This window comes from Suncus etruscus, chromosome 2 (genome assembly GCF_024139225.1).
Source record: "Suncus etruscus isolate mSunEtr1 chromosome 2, mSunEtr1.pri.cur, whole genome shotgun sequence".
Lineage (NCBI taxonomy): Eukaryota > Metazoa > Chordata > Mammalia > Eulipotyphla > Soricidae > Suncus > Suncus etruscus.
This window is the reverse complement of record NC_064849.1, coordinates 64,445,639-64,469,038: the sequence shown is the minus strand read 5'-3', so window position 1 is coordinate 64,469,038 and position 23,400 is coordinate 64,445,639. Positions and strand designations below refer to the sequence as shown.

The following is a 23,400-nucleotide window of genomic DNA, read 5'->3' as shown; positions in this document are numbered from 1 at the left end:
TGAAAGTAGAAGAAGCTGCTATGAGAGGGAGTTAGTTTCAAATTCTATGTAATTGAGATCGGAAGTCAAACTATGTGGTACAACTAGGCACAAGCAGCAAGGCACCATACTTACAGAGAAACTAAGACATCTCTTTTATGGAGTTCAACCTTAGGTCAAAGGAGCAAGAGAAGAAAATCAAGGAATAAGGAATCTCTATTCCAGCTCAGTTTGTGAAGGACACAATCATTGACAAAAATTGAGAGCATTTTCTTGGAATGTTTCTGGGAGACATGGAGGCACATGCCAGTCTATTCCAAAGAAAGGGGGAAGAGATGTTTATACATTGTAGCATGTGACATTGAGGTTTGTGTGTTTCTAGAACTTTGAAGAAAACACAGCAGCATCTCTGATCATGATCGGCAAACTCATGGACGTTCATCTGGAACAATAAACACGCTCGAATAGCTAAAGCACTCCTAGGGAAAAGGAAAATGAGAGGCATTACTTTCCCCAACTTTAAACTGTACTACAAAGCAATAGTTATCAAAATAGCATGGTATTGGAATAAAGACAGACCCTCAGATCAGTGGAATAGATTTGAGTTCTCAGACATTGTCCCCCAGACAGACAATTACCTAATTTTTGACAAAGGAGCAAGAAATCCTAAGTGGAGCAGGGAAAATCTCTTCAACAAGTGGTGCTGGCAGAACTGGTTAGCCACTTGCAAAAAAGCAAACATAGACCCCAGTTAACATCATGTATGAAGGTAAAATTATAATGGATTAAAGATCTTGATATCAGACCTGATACCATAAGGTATATAGAACAACACGTTGGTAAAACACTCCATGACATTGAGACTAAAGGCATCTTCAAGGAGGAAACTGCACTTTCCAAACAAGTGGAAGCAGAGATCAACAGATGGGAATACATTAAACTGAGAGGCTTCTACACCTCAAAAGAAATAGTGCCCAGGATACTAGAGTCACCCACCGAGTGGGAGAAACTATTCACCCAATACCCATCAGATAAGGGGCTAATATCCAAAATATACAGGGCACTGACAGAACTTTACAAGAAAAAAACATCTAATCCCATCAAAAAATGGGGAGAAGAAATGAACAGATGCTTTGATAAAAAAGAAATACAAATGGCCAAAAGGCACATGAAAAAATGCTTCTCGTCACTAATCATCAGGGAGATGCAAATCAAAACAGCAATGAGATACCACCTCACACCACAGAGATTGGTGCACATCACAAAGAATGAGAACAATCAGTGCTGGCGAGGATGTGGAGAGAAAGGAACTCTTATCCACTGCTGGTGGGAATGCCGTCTAGTCCAACTTTTATGGAAAGTGATATGGAGATTCCTCCAAAATCTGAAAATTGAGCTTCCATTCAACCCAGCTATTCCACTCCTAGGGATATACCCTAAGAACACAAGAATATAATACAAAACCCCCTTCCTCACACCTATATTTATTGCAGCACTATTCACAATAGCCAGGCTCTGGAAACAACCAAGATGCCCTTCAACAGACGAATGGCTAAAGAAACTGTGGTACATATACACAATGGAATATTATGCAGCCATCAGGAAAGATGAAGTCAAGAAATTTTCCTATACATGGATGTACATGGAATCTATCATGCAGAGGGAGAGAGAGACACAGAGTACTCTTCTATGGGTTTTAAGAAAAATAAAAGTCATTTTTGCAACAATCCTCAGAGACAATGAGAGGAAGGCTGGAACTTCCAGCTCACTTCATGAAGCTCACCACAGAGTGGTGAGTGCAGTTATAGAAATAACTACACAGAGAACTACCATAATCATGTGAATGAAAGAGGGAACTGGAAAGCCTGTATACAGCACAGGTGGGGGTGGGGTGGGATGGAGGGAGATTTGGGACATTGGTGGTGGGAATGTTGCACTGGTGAAGGGGGTGTTCTTTACATGATTGAAACCTAATCACAATCATTTATGTAATCAAGATGTTTAAATAAAGAAAAACGAAAAAAAAAAGATGAACTCAAAATTGAGGCTGAGATGACTTTTCAGCTGTTCCAGTCTCAGGACTGAAAGGTTTAGTGTTAGTGAAGAGGAGAATTGGAGCTCCATGGCTTGCTAAGGGCTGTTTGTGCATACACAAAGTATGTATGGTGAAGCTCCTCCTCTTGGAGACTTTTGGGGGTGGGTGATGTGGCAGGAAGGAAGGTGACTGAGATATCTAAGTGCAGAATTCTAGGTTAGGAACTCAGACCAGTGGAGTTTCAGGATGTGGAGAGTAGAGTGGGCCTGGAAAGTGTGGGTCACCTCAGTTGTGGTAAGTGTGTGGGAGAGAAAACACCTATGAATCATTGATCAGAAGCTTCCACTCCTTGAACAGACTCTGGAAATTAATTCAAAGAAAATGTTCTTGTTTCTTATTTTGAAGTGAATGAGAGAAGACAATTTGCCCTCCACTCTCCCATTTCCACTATTACCTACCTTAAGGACACTGAGAGTGCTCAAAGTCTTTGATTTTTAATAAGCTTTCATAAAACCCATCAGCATTCTCCTCAAGTCACATCAGAGTGTGAATGTGTAGGAGAAAGAAATCCAGGGTCCAGGCTATTGTTGAGGAAGTCATTGCAAAGTCACTTTGGAGTGGCTTTTGGGAAAGGAAGTTGATGGAAATGCTGTGGGTAAAGTAAACAGCATCATGTCACTTTGTCTCCTTGTCTCTGTCTTTCTCTCTGTCTTTCTCTCTGTCTCTCTCTGTCTCTCTCTCTGTCTCTGTCTGTCTCTGTCTCTCTCTCTGTCTCTCTCTCTCTTTCTCTCTCTCTCTCTCTCTCTCTCTCTCTCTCTCTCACACACACACACACACACACACACACACGACCTGAGATAATAAGTGGTGTGGTAACTTCCTGTTTGACATTTAACACAGCTCTATAGATATTAAGTTTGTTAGCCAAATGAAAGCTTTTTGAAGTTATGACTTGATTTTGAGGAAAACCGTCAGCTTTAAAACATCTTGTGTATGCTTCCAGATGGAACAGTTTAGAAATATTTGGTTTTTTAATAAGAGAAAAATGATGTATCACAGTGAAAACAATAAGAATTTTTTACTTTTTATCTGAAAAGAAATCTAGGTGTGGTCAGTCAGTGCTGGTGCAGTGACAAAACCCTTGGTTTTCAGTGTCTTTGAGTTTTGTCTGTGCATATTAAATTCTCAGCCTTACACTTAGAGTTTCCTTGTCATAAAATGGCTGTAGCTACTCAAGTTATCACATCTGATTTTTATCAGAAAAGAAACAAGAAGAGCCGGGAGTCTAGCAGGAGGAGGTTTGGTAGGCCCACGCCATGCCGGAGGCCTGCTTGGCCAGGCCTAGGGGGGGTGCGGGATTTGGGTAACCCCAGCACCCCTCTGCCGCCTTGCTCCAGATCTCCAGGGTTTCCCCGGGCCACACGCCTGGGCAAGCCGGTGAGTTGGGTCCCTTGGTGGAGCTTGAAGGTACCCTAGGCCTTCCCCCACTATCCATGCTGCTCCTTAGGGAGGGTCTGGGTGGGGCTCTGAACTTCTGTTCTCCCAGCTTCTTGAAGGATCTCTCCTTCCTGGGAGCCGGGAGTCTAGCAGGAGGAGGTTTGGTAGGCCCACGCCATGCCGGAGGCCTGCTTGGCCAGGCCTAGGGGGGGTGCGGGATTTGGGTAACCCCAGCACCCCTCTGCCGCCTTGCTCCAGATCTCCAGGGCTTCCCCGGGCCACACGCCTGGGCAAGCCGGTGAGTTGGGTCCCTTGGTGGAGCTTGAAGGTACCCTAGGCCTTCCCCCACTATCCATGCGGCTCCTTAGGGAGGGTCTGGGTGGGGCTCTGAACTTCTGTTCTCCCAGCTTCTTGAAGGATCTCTCCTTCCTGGGAGCCGGGAGTCTAGCAGGAGGAGGTTTGGTAGGCCCACGCCATGCCGGAGGCCTGCTTGGCCAGGCCTAGGGGGGGTGCGGGATTTGGGTAACCCCAGCACCCCTCTGCCGCCTTGCTCCAGATCTCCAGGGCTTCCCCGGGCCACATGCCTGGGCAAGCCGGTGAGTTGGGTCCCTTGGTGGAGCTTGAAGGATCTCTCCTTCCTGGGAGCCGGGAGTCTAGCAGGAGGAGGTTTGGCTGGCACTGGTAATCTCTGTCCAGTCTACATTTTCAAAATCGCGCGGGGGCGATGCACAAGAAACATTAAGAGTACTCTCACAAGAAACATTAATAGTACTCACTATCATTGAATTATGTTTTTATGTATGCAGAATGTCCATTTTGTACTCTGCCCTTTTGCATATCCCTTCATAAGTTCATATTTCTCTTTAACTTCTTTAACTCCTATCATTATTACTCCTTTTTTACCCTTTCTAACTTAAGTACTATTGAGTCCTAATTCACAGACCAAAGTGGTGCCCTAGAGTTAACACCCACCCAACTATTTTAAAAGGCATAAAAAGGACACATATCTTTTCAACATTTTATGGATGTTTTCTTTGACAGCTATAACTTTTGCTAAATACTTTCTTATACAGTGATGATCTCCCCCCCCATGTTTTTTATCTTCTCTTTGTGAACTGCTCAATATGGAATTTGGTGTGAAAGAATCCCTCAGTTTAATACTTATGTTTGAACCAAGTCATGGGTCTTGTTGGAAATGTTCTTATGCCCCCATATATCTGATAGCACCACGTGGCTTTATATCTTGTTTGCGTAGGCACACTAAATGGGAAAATACTAAACATACCAATAAGTTCTTATCTAATAGAAATGGGAACACACAAATCTTGTAGTGCAATGAGACCTTACACCCTGAACATTGACATAAAGACCTGGCACAGGCCTCAGAAGAATGGGCATTCTCCATTTACCACTTGATCTACAGAAGACATTTACAAAACATCCAAGGTTGTATATAACATCACCCGGAGGCATTCCTGTACCAGGGACGACCCTACAGCTGCTCTGACATCGATCTACTCAAAAGAGACAACCCTTAACACTGAGAAGACAACAAGAACAATGACCTGCTTACTGGACAGGGCTTGCTGTATTGCCCCTTTATGGTGAGGTTTGTCTATAACAACACCTGGAAGCAATCCTCTACCACGGAAGACCCTACCACTGCTCAGACATCGTCCTGCTCAAAAGAGACTTCCCTTAACACTGAGAAGACTTAACAACAACAACCTGCTTACAGGACAGGGCTTCCTGCATTCCCCTTTCATGGTGAGGTGAAACGAGAAGGCACTCCACATCATGACTTCAATGTAGGACATGCAGATTCCAGAATATTTAATACAGAAACATGAGACCAACAACAGAGACTGTGTGATAAGTGTGTTGGTGCTACGGACAATGTCTTGGAGCGAACGATAACTTTCCTGAGGCCTAGAGCTGGTCTTATGCCAGGAAACTTCAGGGGTAGGATCTCTTTGTATTTAGGCCAAGGCTATTCCTTTCCATGCCTCTCATATTTTGGTGGGCTTATGCAAACAACAATTGCCACTCTAACACCGTTTTTACTGTGCTCCTTTGACTCTAATCCTTAAAACACACCCACTTAAAATTTGAGGTTAACTTAAGCTAATATGCATGTACATGGAAATGTAAAAAATACTATGCCTCTAATGTTTAAGGAGTTACGTAAGTTTGATGGCTTTAGATTGCCTTGTGTGCTGTTAAGAAATATTATAATGTGCTACAATCTGGGGACTTGAGGGATAAAGTAATTGCACATGGATTCTGTTTTATTTATCTTAACTTTCTTTGGTGAAAGTTCAAAGTTAAGATATCAGCAAGGGGACTTCTTCTGATAATTATGTTATGGGTGATTGTCCTTCCACTGTAACTTTACCTTATCCTCTTTCTTTGCATCTTTTGTTCTCATAATTCATAATAAAAAATTATAAAAATAAAAAAAAAGAAACAAGAAATGAGAAGACTAAGCCTGTGAGAGTTAATCAAGCAAAAACCAAAAATGAAACTGTCTCATATATCTGTTTATCTTTTGTTACCTAGAACTTTAGAAACAAATTGTTCCTATCAGCAAAAAAAAAAAAAATGTATCAGATACACACACATCTATCACTCTCATTCCAAATATGAGCTTAGGTTGGCTATAAAATATGGTGAGCAGATTCCACATAATTATAGATAATCAACATTGTATATCTTCTGAATTTATGTATTTTATAAGCTTTTTGTTTTATTATTTCCCTGTATACTTGTTTTACATATCTTTATTTTAGTTGTTCCTAAGAGTCCTACAATTTTATTACCATTATCTTTAAAATACACATTAAAAGTTTTGTAATAAGTAAAATAAATTTACATATTGATTTTTTTTTTTTTTTTTTTTTTTTTGGTTTTTGGGCCACACCCGGTGACGCTCAGGGGTTACTCCTGGCTATATGCGCTCAGAAGTCGCTCCTGGCTTGGGGGACCATATGGGACGCCGGGGGATCGAACCGCGGTCCGTCTCCTAGGCTAGCGCAGGTAAGGCAGGCACCTTACCTCCAGCGCCACCGCCCGGCCCCTACATATTGATTTATTTTTAAACTCGCCCTTTCTTTTCATTGTTAATGTTGTTGCAATGATTGGCTATTGCAAATATACTTGCCTGTGCTACTTACACATTGAGTTTGTTACTGCTGAGGTTTGCCATCGTGTTGCAGTGTTTGCAGAAGAGATTACTAAGAATCTGCTTATTTCTTTTGTTTGTTTTGGGACCACACCCGGTGACGCTCAGGGGTTACTCCTGGCTATGCGCTCAGAAATCGCTCCTGGCTTGGGGGACCATATGGGACGCTGAAGGATCGAACCGGGGTTCATCTTAGGCTAGCACAGGCAAGGCAGGCACCTTACCTCTAGCGCCACCGCGCCAGCTCCAGAATCTGCTTAATTTTAAGGGATAGTGGGGAAGATGTGTGACTGAGAGATTATTCCTACCAATTTTTAGTACATCTTAGAAACAGGTGTATTTTTACAGTTCAAGTAGAAGCTGTGTGATATCCTTGCTTTCTCCTATAAAGGTACCATATTTTTTGCCAACTAGTGGGCAAAATGTGTGAGACCTGCCTGTGAGCACTATGGGATTCCAGAATATTTTATTGAGATCCTCCCACACTTCCAGGTATGGCTGAATCTTTTCAGAGGAGGTGCTTGAAGCTGAAGTTACATCTTTCCCAGAGTTTCTTTTATCCAGGGAAGGAAACTGGAGATTCTGGTGTAGACTCCAGGTTTTTCTCCCTTTTTGTCTCCATAGGACACAATGCCCTGCACCACATTGTCACACACAAGTGGGCCCCCGGAGTCTCCCTGTGGACATGAGAGAGTGAAAGACTGGGTCCATCTTCTCCTGTATCAGGTCCCTCTCAAAGCCCAGTGAGTCCATTTGGGTAGAGGTAGGCAGGCTAGGGTATTGCTGCCAGGGTCTAATCTCAGACATTGTTAAGGTCCCTCACCCCAGGGGCATAGTCTGTGCCCTGTTGGGCCTGAGAATAAGCACTGGGTTACCCTCAGTGGGTGCATTATAACAACCTGGTGGGGCCAGCTCTGGCATCACTTGGCCTTACAAGATGATTATGAACACTCTGGCTGTCCTTAGAGTGGAGAATCCTCCCTGGGAGACACTGTGTGCTATCCCCATGGACCTTAGAGGATGGCAGAGGCTATACTTCTCAACAGATCTCTCCTTCCTCCTCTCAGAGAGAAACACCCTAGATCAGAAGATGACAGCTCCCACTGCCCAGTGACCAGGCCTCCAATCCTCCCCAATCAGCCCTGAACCCAGGTCAAGCTCAGCAGCAATTCAACTTTACCTCCCTTACATCTTTTCCTTCATTGTTCCTTGCACACAGTTGCATGGTAGGGTCATACTTTTGGTTAATTCCTTTTCATGTCATATTCTTTTGTATTTTCAACTCCACCTCCATCAGTTTATTAGGGAATTTTTTCTTAATACCAGTACTTCCCCAACCAGCCACACTGCATTGTTGGCCTGGTTTCAGACGGGTTCGTGGGTCTGGCAGGCTCAGGGTTTTTATTTCTTTATTTAATTTGACCTTTAGACATAGCTTAAGGAGTTGGAGAGAGAGAGGGAGAGAGAGAGACAGAGAGAGACACACACACAGAGAGAGAGAGAGAGAGAGAGAGAGAGAGAGAGAGAGAGAGAGAGAGAGAGAGAGAGAGCGCACACAGGTGTCAGTGGGAGGCAAACATGGGTCCAGAACAGGTTATATTCATCACTTTGGTACCTTCAGCAACATGATATCATTGTATTTAGTATCTTCTTCATAGTCCTCATGGGGGAAGGTTGCACACACATGCACTTCTTCCTCTTCTCCTCTATTTTGTTAATATAGTGGGCACCCAGTTTCACCTCAATGTTTCTGCACAGAGAGCACACAGGGTGTGTGATCATAAAATACAGGTCAGCAAGTGGGCTTGCAGTGGATATCAACAGCCTGGAACTAAGTTGGAAACTCATTTTTCAGCAACTGAGAGGGTTCTGTAGAACTAACAATCCCGTCACTGGTGATTGCCTGAAATGATGTCAGCAGAAAAAGGTAAAATGGCAATTCTTGTTTCTGGGTGCTAATGTGTAGGCAGAGAAGAATCCCTGCAGGTCTGCATTAGCTTGCCCCTTTCCCAGGATCCTACTCATCTTTCTCTGTTGAGGAGTCTCCTGGCTCAATTACTATATAGTTGGACAGTACCTGGGTAGAGCTCTTCACTTTCCAAGAGAGTGAGGCGGTGATTCTTCTCACCTTCCATTGCAACGAGCGGCCGTCAGCACCACATTATTTTGGATCAGGAAACCTCCAGAAAGGCCTATTTCATCAGGGTTTTCATTGAAGATTTGTAGAAATGCCATGTAGGGTTGAGAGTGGGGCTTGGCCTCATGTTCGTCAATGATCTTCCCTGAGAAAATGTCAGTTGAATGTGAGCACCCCTTTGGTGCCTCTGCTGACTTCTTTGAAAGATCAGAGCATCAAGGTGGTCTGGTACACAGTTTCCTTTTGGGAGAGAGCTTAACATTCTCCTCGTAGCCTCATGCATACCAAGGAGAAGAGCAACAGCTTGCCAGCCAGACCATGACCATAGAGGATAGGAAACTCATGCTTATCCTAGGGACAGTGGGATCTTAGGGCTCTTACCATTGCTCTTCATACTAAATCCTGAGACCCGGATAACGTGATGTTCAGCAGAAACCTCTTTCTAGAGGGAGACTGAGGTCAGGGTTGAGTGTTCCCCAACCTATTTTTCAAGAAAGTCATAAAATTCCCTATTAGTGTTGCTCTGTTAGTGAGGTGTTTCTAGGATGGATCCCAGAAGGCCTGTGAGGAGGGCTGGAGGTATCAGTGTTGAAGGGATTCGGGAAGTAGAGAAAGTTGGGTTAGTTAAACAGTGATTTATTCCTTGACAAAGAGGCTGCTGCTATGTGCCTGGGAGGAGAGCAGAGTTAAGGAGAAAGACTGAAGGAAAGGGAATAGACCACGCAGAAGCAGACCTCTGGGGACAGTAATACCACTCAGCAAGACCACTGTGAGGTCTGCTATGTCCCAACCAAGTACTGCTGATGTGGCTCCCTTCTCTCCAACATGGAAGTAGGTACCTTCTGCCCCTATCCCCTCTTGCAGGAGTCAGCATTTCTTCTCCTCCAGTATTCCCACCTTCAAGATACCTGATGCTTGTTTCAGAGGCAGAGGTACTTCCAGAAGGGTAGTACTAACTTTTCTCAGATTAGCCTCCCACCATATTTTTTTTTTACCTAGCATAATCGTTGGAAGAACTCATGTGGGCCAGATGCCAGTTCAGAATGTTCCAGTAAACCATGGCTAGGCATGTTCAGGAGAGATAGGAGTAAACCCAGTGAGAGGGTTCATGCTCATGGTGGGATCGATCACTCACCTGCTTCAGAACTGAGGAACAGTGCAAAGCTCAGCAGGAGAAGGAACAGGAGCATCTTCCTAGAAAAGTGACAGCTTAGCAGATCTGGACAGAAGGATCTGTAGCTTTGCTCAGTGGCCTGATGAGTCTCTGTCTAATTTTAAGATGCTTCATCCTAGTTTTTTAATGCAACATCCCCACCTCCTCTGCCAATGATATTTTCTAGGTGGCTGTGTGAGAATGTGACAAAAACCTCCCTCAGTGTTCACAGCAGAACCTCAGAGAAGACCACTAGTTTCAACCCAGAATAGAAATATAATTTTAAGGTGGGGGAGTGCAACATGAGGTATTCACCACAAAATCATTAGATCCTGGAAACATGATTCCCAGAAATAGAACCTTTACTTCTTTATCATCACTTAGCAAATTCCATCCAAGCAATGTCCTTGACAGAATTGTGTCTATATCCTTGTCAGTGCTATGGTCAATCGGCAAGGAAAAAAGCTCAGTGACCTAAGTTTAGAATGTAGAGATGGATGATGAGAATGACAGAAATCACCTGTTAAAATCAATGTTCTTATCCAAATGCTGCTCTTGATATCATTTGTCTAAATTAGAAAATCATGTGGTCCCAATATTTTATCCAGAGGATTTAAGCCAAGTATCTGTTTTTAGTTCTGTGATCTCTTTTTTTGGTGCTGTGTGTAAGACTTTGAGTTTGGCTCCAAGAAAAGTTCTGATTCTTAAGTTCATGATATATGTGAAGAATAGTAGCATATGGGACACCAAATACCCAGGACTGATTTATTCTTTTGCCCACATTGTTTATTCATATAATATGAGCTGAGTAGATTCATATTAAATTCACCATGTTATGACAATGGTAGTGAGTAAGAGAAATAGAATGCCTGTCTTAAAAACAGGCAAGAGGTGGGAGGGAAAGATACAATGTTAAGGGGGGTATACTTTGTATGACTGAAACCCAACTACAAACATGTTTGTAATCATAGTGCTTAAATAAAGATATTAAAAAAACTCACCATGTTAGTAATGGATATAAAAGTACATTGCCTCTAAATAGTTCATGCCCAATATTTTTCTAAGAATGATTTAATATTCCTGACTGGTTAGTTCTGATAATTCAAGATTCCATTTTTATATTCGTTTTTCTTTATTTTCATGAGAAATATCACATTTTGATATATATATAATTTCAGTACAAAGGTCCTTATCAGATAAAGCATATATTTTCTAATACATTTTTTTCAAAAATATTTTCTTTATTTAAGCAACTTAATTACAAACATGATCATAGTTGGATTTCAGTAATAAAAAAACACCAGTGCAACATTCCCATCACCATTGTCCCAAATCTCCCTCCTCCCCCATCTGCCTGTATTCAACATAGGCATTCTACTCCACTCACTTATTGACATTGTCAACATAGTGATCAGTGTAGTCATTTCTCTAACTGCACTTACCATTCTTTGTGGTGAGCATCATATCATGAGCCAGTCCATCCAGCCCTCATCTCTATTGTCTCTGGGCATTATTACAATAATGTCTTTTATATTTCTTAAAACCCATAGATAATGAGACTATTCTGTGTAGGGAGCAGTACTCTTCTAATTTCACAAGGACCCCTTAATATTCTTTCTAGAAAGAGAATAAGAAAGGAGTTTATAAAACAATCCTATTCAAGATTCATAGGCACAAAACCTTACATAAATAATCAACTTTATAATTGATTCCAACCATTTATAAAAATATAATAATAGATTACAACCAAGTCAGGTTTCCTCTTAGAGTGCAGGCCTGTTTAATTTTAGAAAACTGCCAAACAGATTTCAGAGAAAGAACATATCATTTTCTCAGTAATGACTTCTGTAAAATCCAGCATCCACTCATGATAACCACGGTAACCATTTTGGCCCACCAGAATAGAAATGTTCTTTCCTGATTAACAGTATCTGTGCTACTACAGAAACCAATTTTTATCAACTTCTCAACTAGCGACAAAACTGAGGTTTTCATCTTACCCACAGTATACAAAAAAGTGCTTCTCTTTTTTGCACACAAATGTATGATTCTGTGTTATACTGGTATTTTCCTCCAGGTATTCTCCTTGGGCAGTCCTGACTTTGGAAAAAAATTACATATAGGATCCTTTAGAGAAGTTGATAATGAATATGGCATGCTGATTTGAGAAGGGAAGGACTGTGATGGGGAAAGCTTGAAGCTCTGTTTCTACTTTAGTCCTCCTGGGACCTGCTGCTCTGACTGCTCTAAGGTCTTTGTTTGGGGAAGACCTTGGGGTCTTCTGACACAGGGGCCATTATCATCATTGCACAAAGGTCATGGCTGACTCCTACCTTGATAGGGCCAAGCACACATTTCTTTTGGGAGGTTGTTTCAGGTATACAAGTTCTCAGTGAGAGATGTTGTATGATTGTCTCTTATGAACTGGACCTGGAAAGAGCTCTGGCTACTTCTCTATCATTTGGGCAACCAAGATGAGAAGCATAGGAGGGCAGAGTGGAAATAGAAGCTCAAGAAAGCAGTTCAATGTTGAAGAAAATATGAGGCAAAGGAATTGATATTCTTAGCTATTTTGTGATGCTATTTCCAGTAGATAACATTTTTTTAAATAGAAGAATAATGGCTTACTATACTATAAATATTTATGTTTTCATTGCATAGTGTTAACCAGATATACCCAGAGTGCCAACATGCCGCCACCACTGTCTATAGGTTCATTTTGATTGTTTGTTTTTTTTGGGCCACACCTGGTGACTCAGGGGTTACTTCTGGCAATGCACTGCTTGCCCCCACTCCTGGCTTGGGGGACCTTATGGGACACTGGGGATCAAATCCAGGTCCACCCAGGGTCAGTCACATGCAAGGCAAACACCCTACTGCTGCACTGTAATTCTAGCCCCTATAGGTTTGTTCCCACCTTGGTGGCCTCAGTCTTGTTGTCAGAGTCTGAGCATTTGCTTTTCATTGACCTATTGTATTCCTCTATCTTTTCCATTTCATTATATACCATATATGAATAAGTTCCTCCCTCTGGCATTTGTCTTTCTGTTTTTAATCTGTTTTATTTATTATGACAAATTCAAGTTCCATTTTTCATGTAGTAAAGGCAAGATTTTATTTTTTTTCTCATAGCAGCAGAATATTACATTGTATATATAACCCATGTATATTTTCTTTAATCATTTTTCTATTGTTGAGCACTTGAGTTGTTTAGAGATTTTAACTAGTGAAAAAAAACACATATACATACATATTTTTGGATCAGTGTTTTTGTTTTCTTGGGATAATTTCTTGGCCCTCTCCACAGGAAAAGTTTGTCTATTTCCTTACTCATTAGGGTGAGGTTCTCAGTCAGCACTTTCCTTACTGCGAAGACCCTTTCCATGTCTGAACATGTTGAGCACTTGTGCTGTCTCCCTGCATGCTCTTACCTGTTTTGAATTAGAGTTGGCCACAGCAAGTAAAAGTAACATACCAAGTGTGCTATCTGTCGCTCAGGACCATAGGCAATATTTTTTTATTTAAACAAATTTATTACATACATGATTGTGTTTGGGTTTCAGTCATGTAAAGAACACCACCCATCACCGGTGCAACATTCCCATCACCAATGTCCCAAATCTCCCTCCTCCCCACCCAACCCCGCCTGTACTCTAGACAGGCTTTCTATTTACCTTGTACATTCTCATTATTAGGATAGTTCTAAACTTAGTTATTTCTCTAACTAAACTCATCCCTGTTTGTGGTGAGCTTCATGAGTGAGTTATAACTTCCAGCTCTTTTCTCTTTTGTGTCTGAAAGTTATTATTGCAAGAATGCCTTTAATTTTTCTTAAAACTCATAGATGAGTGAGACCATTCTGTATTTTACTCTCTCTCATTCTCTCTGACTTATTTCACTCAGCATAATAGATTCCATGTACATCCATGTATAGGAAAATTTCATGACTTCATCTCTCCTAACAGCTGCATAATATTCTATTGTGTATATGTACCACAGTTTCTTTAGCCATTCATCTGTTGAAGGGTATCTTGGCTGTTTCCAGAGTCTTGCTATGGTAAGTAGTGCTGCAATGAATATAGGTGTAAGGAAGGAATTTTTGTATTGTATTTTTGTGTTCCTAGGGTATAGTCCTTGGAGTGGTATAGCTGGGTCGTATGGGAGCTCGATTTTAATATAGTTAAGGCCATCTACCACAAGCCAGAGGCAAATATTGTCCTCAATGGAGAAAAACTGAAAGCCTTTCCTCTAAATTCTGGCACAAGACAAGGCTGTCCTCACACTACTCCTATTCAACATTGCACTGGAAGTACTTGCTATAGCGATTAGGCAAGAAAAAGATATCAAGGGAATCCAGATAGGAAAGGAAAAAGTCAAGCTCTCACTCTTTGCAGATGACATAATATTCTACCTAGAAAACCCTAAAGTCTCTATGAAAAAGCTTCTAGAAACAATAGACTCATATAGCAAGGTGGCAGGCTACAAAATTAACACACAAAAATCAATGGCCTTTCACCAGGACCAAACAGGTGCAAGACTACGAAGTATTAGGCTAGATACAGAGGGAACAACATATTCTGGCAGCCCTAGGGGTGAGGGAAGAGCATATGGGAGGTAGGACAAAAACAAAGGTGTAGGGAGGACAAATTGGTGATCGAAATCCCCCCTGATGTTATGTAAATATGTACCTAAAATATTATTGTCAACAATATGTAAGCCACTATGATCAAAATAAAAATTAAATTAAAAAAATGAAAAGAAGGGAGCCCCTATCTAGAAGCTATAAATATAAATAAGATTAAAAGAAAAATGAAAAGAAGAGAAAAAATAATAAAAATATTCTTTAATAAAAAAAAATCAATGGCCTTTCTATACACCAATAGTAATAAGGAAGAAATGGACATTAAGAAAACAACCCCATTCACAATAATGCCACACATCTGCTCATTTTTTTAATTAAAAATATTTTTTGGCTTTTTGGGTCACACCCGGCAGCGCTCAGGGGTTACTCCTGGTTCTATGCTCAGAAATTACTTCTGGCAGGCTCGGGGGCAAAATGGGAGTCCCGGATTTAAACCACAATCCTTCGGCATCTAAGGCAAACGCCTTACCACTGTGCTATCTCTTCGGCCCAGATCTGCTCATTTTTAAGGGATAGAGGGGAAGATGTGTGACTGAGTATATATTCCTATGTATTTTTAGCATATCATAGAAACAGGTGTATTTTTACAGTTCAAGAAAACACCTATGAGCCTCTCCCTGAACAGACTCTGAAAATTATTTCAAAGAAAATGTCCTCGTTCTTATTTTTAAGTGAATGAGAGAAGACAATTTGCCCTACCTTCTCCCATTTCCAGTATTACCTACCCTAAGGACACTGAGAGTGCTCAAAGTCTCTGATCTTTAATCAGCTTTCATAAAACCTATCAGCATTCTCAAGTCACATCAGGGTGTGAATGTGTACGAGAAAGGAATCCAGGGCCCAGGCTATTGTTGAGGAAGTCATTGCAAAGTCACTTTGGAGTGGCTTTTAGGAAAGGAGGTTGATGGAAATGCAGTGGGTAAAGCAAACAGCATCATGTCACTTTGTCTCCCTGTCTCTGTCTTTGTCTCCCTCCCTCCCTCCCTCCCTCCCTCCCTCCCTCCCTCCCTCCCTCCCTCCCTCCCTCCCTCCCTCCCTCCCTCCTTCCTATCTCCCTCCTTCCCTCCCCCCCCCTCTCTCTCTCTCACACACACACACACACACACACAACTTGAGATCAGAACTGGATGTGGTAACTTCCCGTTTGACATTTCACACAGCTCTATAAATTTATTAGCCAAATGAAAACTTCTTGAAGGTATGACGATGTTGAGGAAAACCACCAGCTTTAAAACATTGTGTGTATGCTTCTAGCTGGAACATTTTAGAAATATTTGGGTTTTTTATAAGAGAAAATGGATGTATCACAGTGCAAACAATATGATTTTTTACTTTCTATCTGACAAGCAATCTGGAGGTGGTCACTCAGTGCTGGTGCAGTGACAAAACCCCTTGTTTTCAGTGTCTTTGAGTTCTGTTTGTGCATATTAACTTCTCAGCCTTACACTTAGAGTTCCCTTGTCATAAAATGGCTGTAGTTCCTCAAGTTATCATATCTGATTTTTATCAGGAAAGAAACAAGAAATGAGAAGATAAAGCTTGTGAAAGTTAATCAAGCAAAAACCAAAAATGAAATTATCTCAGATATCTGTTTATCTTTTGTTACCTAGAACTTTAGAAAACAATGGTGCCTATCAGCAAAAAAATGTACCAGATACACACACACATCTATCATTCTCACTCCAAATAAGAGCTTTGGTTGGTTATAACATATGGCGAGCAGATGCCTCATAAATTATAGATAATCAACATTGTATATCTTCTAAACTTATGTATTTTATAACTTTTTGTTTTATTATTTACCTTTATACTTGTTTTACATATCTTTATTTTGATTGTTCCTAAGAGTCCTACAATTTTGTTACTATTACATTTACTATCTTTAAAATGCATATTAAAAATATTATAATAAGCAACATAAATTTATATATTAATTTATTTTTAAATTTGCCCTTTCTTTACATTATTAATGTTGTTGCAATGATTGGATGATGCAAATATACCTGCCTGTGTTGCTTACAGATTAGTTTGTTGCTGCTGAGGTTTGCCATCGTGTTGCAGTGCTTACAGAAGAGATAACTAGGAATCTGCTCATTTTTTAAATTTAAAAACATTTTTTGGCTTGTTGGTCACACCTGGCAGCGCTCAGGGATTACTCTTGGCCCTATGCTCAGAAATCGCTCCTGGCAGGCTCAGGGGACCATATGGGATTCCCGGTTTCGAACCACCATGCTTCAGCATCTAAGGCAAACGCCTTACCACTGTGCTATCTCTCTGGCCTGATCTGCTCATTTTTAATGGACGGAGGGAAAGATGTGTGACTGAGTGTCTATTCCTACATATTTTTAGCACATCTTAGATACAGGTGTATTTTTACAATTCAAGTAGAAGCTGTGTGATATCCTACCTTTCCCCTATAAAGGTACCATCTTTTTTGCTAACTAGTGGACAAAATGTGTGAGCCCTGCTTGTGAGGACTATGGGGTCCCAGAATATTTGTTGGCTATTACCTAAAGGTGCAATGACAGGAGATTGGAGACAGAGGAGTGTCAACTTAAAAATGACACAAGTCTCAGCTGTCAGGCAATGCCCATGTGGAAGCAGAGATTTGTAGAAACAGAGGAGTAGAGTAGGGAATGTGAGGCCAGTTGAGACCAACAACAGCTGTTTACCAAGAGCTCAAAAATCTGTGGAAGCCTCAAGTAGGGCTTTCCTGATGGTGCGGTCTGGGTAACTCTGGAACCCTGAATGCAGCACAACCCTGTGATCGAAGGGTTATTTCGGAATTTTGGGGACCACAGCACTCCGAGTGCTCATGCCGAGCTTGCAGGAAGAGGATCATATTTTTGACATCGGTGGCCATTCGAATCAGATTCAAATTCCTTCACTAGATACACGGTAGGTTCCCGTCACTAAAGTCTGTGTGGGTACATTCCTGCTGCTGCTTTCAGGGGCAAAAAGAAAACTGTTCCCTGCCTTGTTTTTCAATGAGTAGGGAGGCTGCTCCTGGGAACCTTATAACCCCCATTTCTTGCTGCACCTCTGCTCTAGATCCCTGTGATCACAGCACACACTGTCCGAGAATCAGAGACACAGACTGGGTGCCGGTGAGTCCCACCAGGAAGGAGTGGGCTTACAACGATGGCAGTTTTCCACACTAGGACTTGCTGACTTTAGCGCATAGGCCCATCTTGGGCTCCTGTGTGTCCCTCTGTGCTAGGGCATTTGAGCTCCTGCTGGATGGAAATTCCCTAATGCAACCCCACTACAGAGAGGGAATTCCACAGAGCAATGGGAAGGAACAACTTAGGGCAGTAGAGCCAGAGGTACAGGAAGGGTATCAACAGATCTGGGAATGCAAGATGGAAAGCAGCAAAGAGACTGGTGGCTGAGCTGGGCTGAGGTATAGGGAGTACCTGGACACTCAGAAGTGAAAATGGTGTGTGTGTGTGTGTGTGTGTGTGTGTGTGTTTGTGTGTGTGTGTGTCTGCTCTCTTCCAACAACAGAAAGACTCCTTTGAGCCTCAGGCCAAAGTCTGTGCTTCCTCAGGGTCAGTCTGTCCCCTTCAGAAGGACAGAGGAGAAAATGTGGATGGACAGGGGCTGGGTACCTTGCTGTAGTATTAAGGGTTTGTGGAGAGTAAATGGAGTTATCAACCATACTGTGTCCCAAGCTTTCTGAGTACAAATGTGACTGTGAAGGAGGTCACACAGAGCCACAACTCAATGATGCTAAAGATTTTATTGAGATCCTCCCACACCTGGAGGTGGGAGAACCTTTTCAGAGGAGCTACTTAAAACTGCAGCTACATCTTTCCCAGAGTTTCTTCTATCCAGGGAAGGAAACTGGAGATTTTGGTGTAGATTCCAGGTTTCTTTTTCTCATGGTTTCCCCGGGACACAATGCCCTGGGCCACATTGTCACACACAAGTGGTCCTCCGGAGTCTCCCTGTGGACATGAGAGATGGGTCTATCTTCTCCTGTATCATGTCCTTGTCAAAGCCCAGTTAGTCGATTTGGGTAGAGGCAGGCAGGCTAGGGTATTGAGCCAGGGTCTGATCTCAGACATTGTTAAGGTCCCTCACCCCAGGGGCATAGTTTGTGCCATAGTTTGTGCAATGGGTTACCCTCAGTGGGTGCATTTTAAGAACCTGGTGGGGCCAGCTCTGGCATCACTTGGCCTTACAAGATGATTATGAACACTTTGGCTGTCCTTAGAGTGGAAAATCCTCCCTGGGAGACACTGTGTGCTATCCCCATGGACCTTAGAAGATGGCAGACTCCACTTTTCAACAAATTCCCCTGCTCCCCCCCTCCCCCCAAGAGAGAAACACCCTAGACCAGAAGATGACAGCTCCCACTGCCCAGTGACTAGGCTTCCACTCCTCCCTAATCAGCTCTGGCCCCAGGGTCAAGCTTGGCAGTGATTCAATCTTACCTTCATGGCACCTTCTTTATAGTTCCCTGCACACAGTTGTGTTGTAGGGTCATAATTTTTGTACTTCTGTTGACATTTCTCATCCTCTTTTATTTTCAACTCCACCTCCATCAGTTTTTTAGATGAGGTTTTATTAATAGCAACATCTCCCCAACCAGCCACACTGCACTCTTGTCCTGGTTTCAGATTGGTTTGTGGGTCTGGCAGGCTCAGGGTATTTATTTCCTTTTTTAATTTGACCTTTTTACATAGCTATAAGGGGAGTTGGGGAAAGAGAGAGAGAGAGACAGAGATAGATGGAGACAGAGAGACAGACAGAGACAGAAACAAAATGAGAGTCAGAGTAAGTTAGTTCAACTCAGCCCACAGTCCTTGGTCCTGGATCCTAACATGGGGAACATGTCCTCCTCTTCCAGATCCACTAGAAATGTCAGGCACTGGTTTGTAGGGGGAGCACAGGTTGTCAGTTAGGCAAACATGGGTGCAGAACAAATTTGACCAAGCAGTTTTTTACCTTCAGCAACATGATATCATTTAAGCCCGTATCTTTACTGAAGTCATCATGGGGGAAGGTTGCACACACAGTGCACTCCTTTGACTTCTTCTCTGTTTTTCTAATGTTGTGGGCACCCAGTTTCACCTTGATGTTTCTGCACAGAGAGTACACAGGGTGTGTGATCATATAAGACATGTCAGCAGTGGGCCTGCAGTGGATATCAACAGCCTGGAACTAAGCTGGAAACTCATTTTTAGGAAGCTGAGGGGGTTCTGTAAAACTAACCATCCCCTAACTGGTGATTGCCAGGAATGAGTGTCACCAGAAAAAGGTAAAAATGGCATTGCTTGTTTCTGGTTGGTAATGTGTAGGCAAAGAAGAACCCCTGCAGGTCTGCATTAGCTTGCCCCTTTTCGAGGAACCTACTCATCTTTCTCTGTTGAGGAGTCTCCTGGCTCAATTACTATATAGTTGGACAGTACCTGGGTAGATGTAGAGCTCTCCACTCTCCAAGAGAGTGAGGCAGCACCTCTTCTCACCTTCCATTGCAGTGAGCGGCCGTCAGCACCACATCACTTTGGATCAGGAAACCTCCACAAATGCCTATTTCATCAGAGTTTTCATCGAAGATTTGTAGAAATGCCATGTAGGGTCGAGAGTGGGGCTTGGCCTCATGTCCACCGACGATCTCCCCTGAGAAAATGTCAGTTGAATTTGAGCAGCCCTTTGGTGCCTCTGTTGACTTCTTTGAAAGATCAGGGCATCAAGGTGGTCTGGTTCACAGTTTTCTTTGAGGAGAGAGCTTAACATCCTCCTCCTAGCCTCATACATACCAAGGAGAAGAGCAACAGCTTGCCAGCCAGACCTTCACCATAGAGGATGGGAAACTCATGCTTATCCTAGGAACAGTGGTATCTTAGAGCTCTTACCATTGCTCTTCATACTAAATCCTGAGACCCCAGTAATGTGATGTTCAGCAGGAACCTCTTTCTAGCGGGAGACTGAGGTCAGGGTTGAGTGTACCCCAACCTATTTTTCAAGCATCTCATAGGATTCCCTGTTAGTGATGCTCTGTTAGTGAGGTGTTTCTAGGAAGGATCCCAGAAGGCCTGTGAGGAGGGCTGGAGGTATCAGTGCTGGTGGGATTCGGGAAGTAGAGAAAGTTGGGTTTGTCAAACAGTGACTTACTCCTTGACAACGAGGTTGCTGATAAGTGCCTGGGAGGAGAACAGAGTTTGGGAGAAAGATTGAAAGAATGGAGAACAGAGCCAGGCAGAAGTAGACCTCTGGGGACAGTAATAGCACTCAGTAAGACCACGGTGAGGTCTGCTCTGTCCCACCAAATACTGCTGATGTGACTCCTTTCTCTCAGACATGGGAGTACATACCTTCTGCCCCATCTCGTCTTACAGGAGTCAGCATTTCTTCTCCTCCTCCAGTATTCCCACCTTCAAGACACCCTGAGGTTTGTTTCAGAGGCAGAGGTATTTGCAGGAGGGTAATACCAACTTTTTTAGATTAGACTCCACCAAATTTTTTTTTCCTAGCATAATCCTTGGAGGGACTCATGTGGGCCAGATGCCAGTTCAAAATGTTCCACTAGCCCATGGCTAGGCAGCATAGGAAAGGTAGGAGCATCCACAGTGAGAGGGATCATGCTCATGGTGGGAGGGGTCACTCACCTGCTTCAGCCCTGACGGACAGTGCAAAGCTCAGCAGAAGGAGCAGGAGCATCTTCCTAGGAAGTGACAGCTGATGAGCTGTGTGTCTCCTCTGTGGTTACTTTTATATCCTAGGACAGGAAGATCTGTAGCTTTGCTCAGTGGCCTGATGGGTCTCTGTCTAGTTTTAAGACGCTTCATCCTAGTTTTTATAATGCAACCTCCCCACCTCCTCTGCCGATGATGTTTTCTAGGTGGCTGTGTGGGAATGTAACACAGAGGTCACAGCAGAACCTCAGAGAAGTCCACTTGTTCTAGCCCAGAACAGATCATTTGAAGGTGGGGAAGTGCAACATGAGGTATTCACCACAAAATTATTAGATCCTGGAAACATGAGTTCCCAGCAATAGATCCTTTACTTCTTTATCATCACTTAGCCAATTCCATCCAAGCAATGTCCTTGACAGAAGTTGTTGGAGGCTGTTAGAGCTAGAGAGCAAAATGGAGTCTCTGATGCCTGAAACATAAGGTCTGTGTACGTGACAGGCGGCCACTGTGGCTTTTACCCCCTGGACCTAAAAGAAATGTTAACCAAAATAGTCAGATGTCCCAGTAAACCGCTGGAGTTGCTAAGATAAGATCACACATTCTGTTAAGCTACCATTGTGAAAGAATGTTTGTGCCCCATAAAGATAATGTATAACTAGAAAAAATCCCTCCTGCTTCAACCCCCCTCCCTTTTGCAAAAATGCATGGAAAAGTACTGACTGTTACTTCTGTATTTTGCTCAGGCTATAAAACTAGCCCCCTTTCAATGAACTTTAGCTCTTGATCAGCAAGCTTGACTTGAGCTCATTTCTTTCTAAGGCTCTTTCCTCCTTTATAGGTCGGATCCCGCTCGTGACCCACGAATTACTTCGGGATCCTCAGTCCACCCTGCGGGCAGGGTCCTGGGGGTCACAAGAAGTGTGTTTATGTCCTTGTCTGCGCTATGGTCAATGGGCAAGAAAGCTCAGTGACTTAAGTTTCGAATGTAGACACCATGGTGAGGGATGTTGAGAAAGACAGAAATACCTGTTCAATCAATGTTCTTATCCAAATGCTGCTCTTGACATATTTGTCTAAATTAGAAAATCATGGGTTACCAATATTTCATCCATAGGACTTAAGACAAGTATCTCTTTTTTAGGTTCTCTGATCTCTTTTTTTGGTGCTGTGTGTAAGACTGTGAGTTTGGCTCCAAGAAAAGTTTTGATTCTGAAATTCATGATACATGTGAAGTATAGTAGCATATGGGCTACCAAATACCCAGGGCTGCTTTATTATTTTGTCCACTTCTTATTCATATAATATGAACTGAGTAGATTCATATTAAACTCACCATGTTATGACAATGACAGTGAGAGAAATAGAAGTTCTGTCTTAAAAACAAGCAAGGAAAAAAAAAAACAAGCAAGGAATATGGGTAGGTTGCACTGTGAAGGGGGATATACTTTCTATGACTGAAACCCAACATCAAACATGTTTGTAATCATAGTGCTTAAACATATTATTATTTATTTATTTATTTATTTATTTATTTATTTATTTATTTATTTATTTTTTTGTCACCCAGCATCGCTCAGGGATTCCTCCTGGCTCTATGCTCAGAAATCACTCCTGGCAGGCTCAGGGGACCATATGGGATTCCAGGATTCAATACACCATCTTTCTGTATGCAAGGCAAACAAATGCTCTACCTCCATGCTATCTCTCCAGTCCAATAACTAAAGATATTATTAAAAAAACTCACCATGTTAGTAATGAACATGAAAGCACATTGCCTCTAAATAGTTCTTGTCCAATATTTTTTAAGAATGACTTAATATTCCTGAATGGTTAGTTCTGATAATTCAAGATTCCATTTTTTAAATATTTATTGTGGTCAAAGTGAATTCCAAGTCTTTCACAGTAATATTTAAGGCACATAGTCACAATGAATGATGGGCATTCCCACTACCAGTGTTGTCCTCCCTCCACCCTTGTTCCCAGCATGCATCACATAACTTCCTACATTACCCCCCCCCATAATGCTAGTGTAAATGTTCCCCACTTATACAGCTTGTTGTGGATTGAGTATCATTGCATTTTTAATGAAATCCATTAATTTTACTTTATTTTCATGAGGAATACCACATTTTGATATATACAATTTCAGTACAAAGATCCTTATCAGAAAAAGCATATTTTTTAAAAATATA

The 23,400-nt window shown here is 42.2% G+C and overlaps 1 protein-coding gene across 1 annotated transcript; it reads right to left on the bottom strand.

The window, feature by feature from the left end:
- Positions 1-17,143: 17,143 nt before the first annotated feature.
- Positions 17,144-21,251, bottom strand: LOC126001705 (granzyme B-like). Its single transcript, XM_049768958.1, has 5 exons — positions 21,182-21,251; positions 20,039-20,192; positions 19,518-19,653; positions 19,004-19,255; positions 17,144-17,308 (listed from the first exon to the last, which is right to left on the bottom strand). Exons 1-5 carry the CDS (start codon positions 21,231-21,233, stop codon positions 17,144-17,146), a joined length of 759 nt encoding a protein of 252 aa, XP_049624915.1. The 5' UTR covers positions 21,234-21,251.
- Positions 21,252-23,400: the final 2,149 nt, after the last annotated feature.

Excerpts from the sequence above, each read along its gene's own strand:
- LOC126001705 (XM_049768958.1), bottom strand. The coding sequence starts at position 21,233 with ATGCTCCTGCTCCTTCTGCTGAGCTTTGCACTGTCCGTCAGGGCTGAA. Across the intron at positions 20,193-21,181 it reads GTCCGTCAGGGCTGAAGCAG|GGGAGATCGTCGGTGGACAT; the intron begins GTGAGTGACCCC and ends ACATTTTCTCAG. Across the intron at positions 19,256-19,517 it reads ATGATATCATGTTGCTGAAG|CTATGTAAAAAGGTCAAATT; the intron begins GTAAAAAACTGC and ends CTCCCCTTATAG.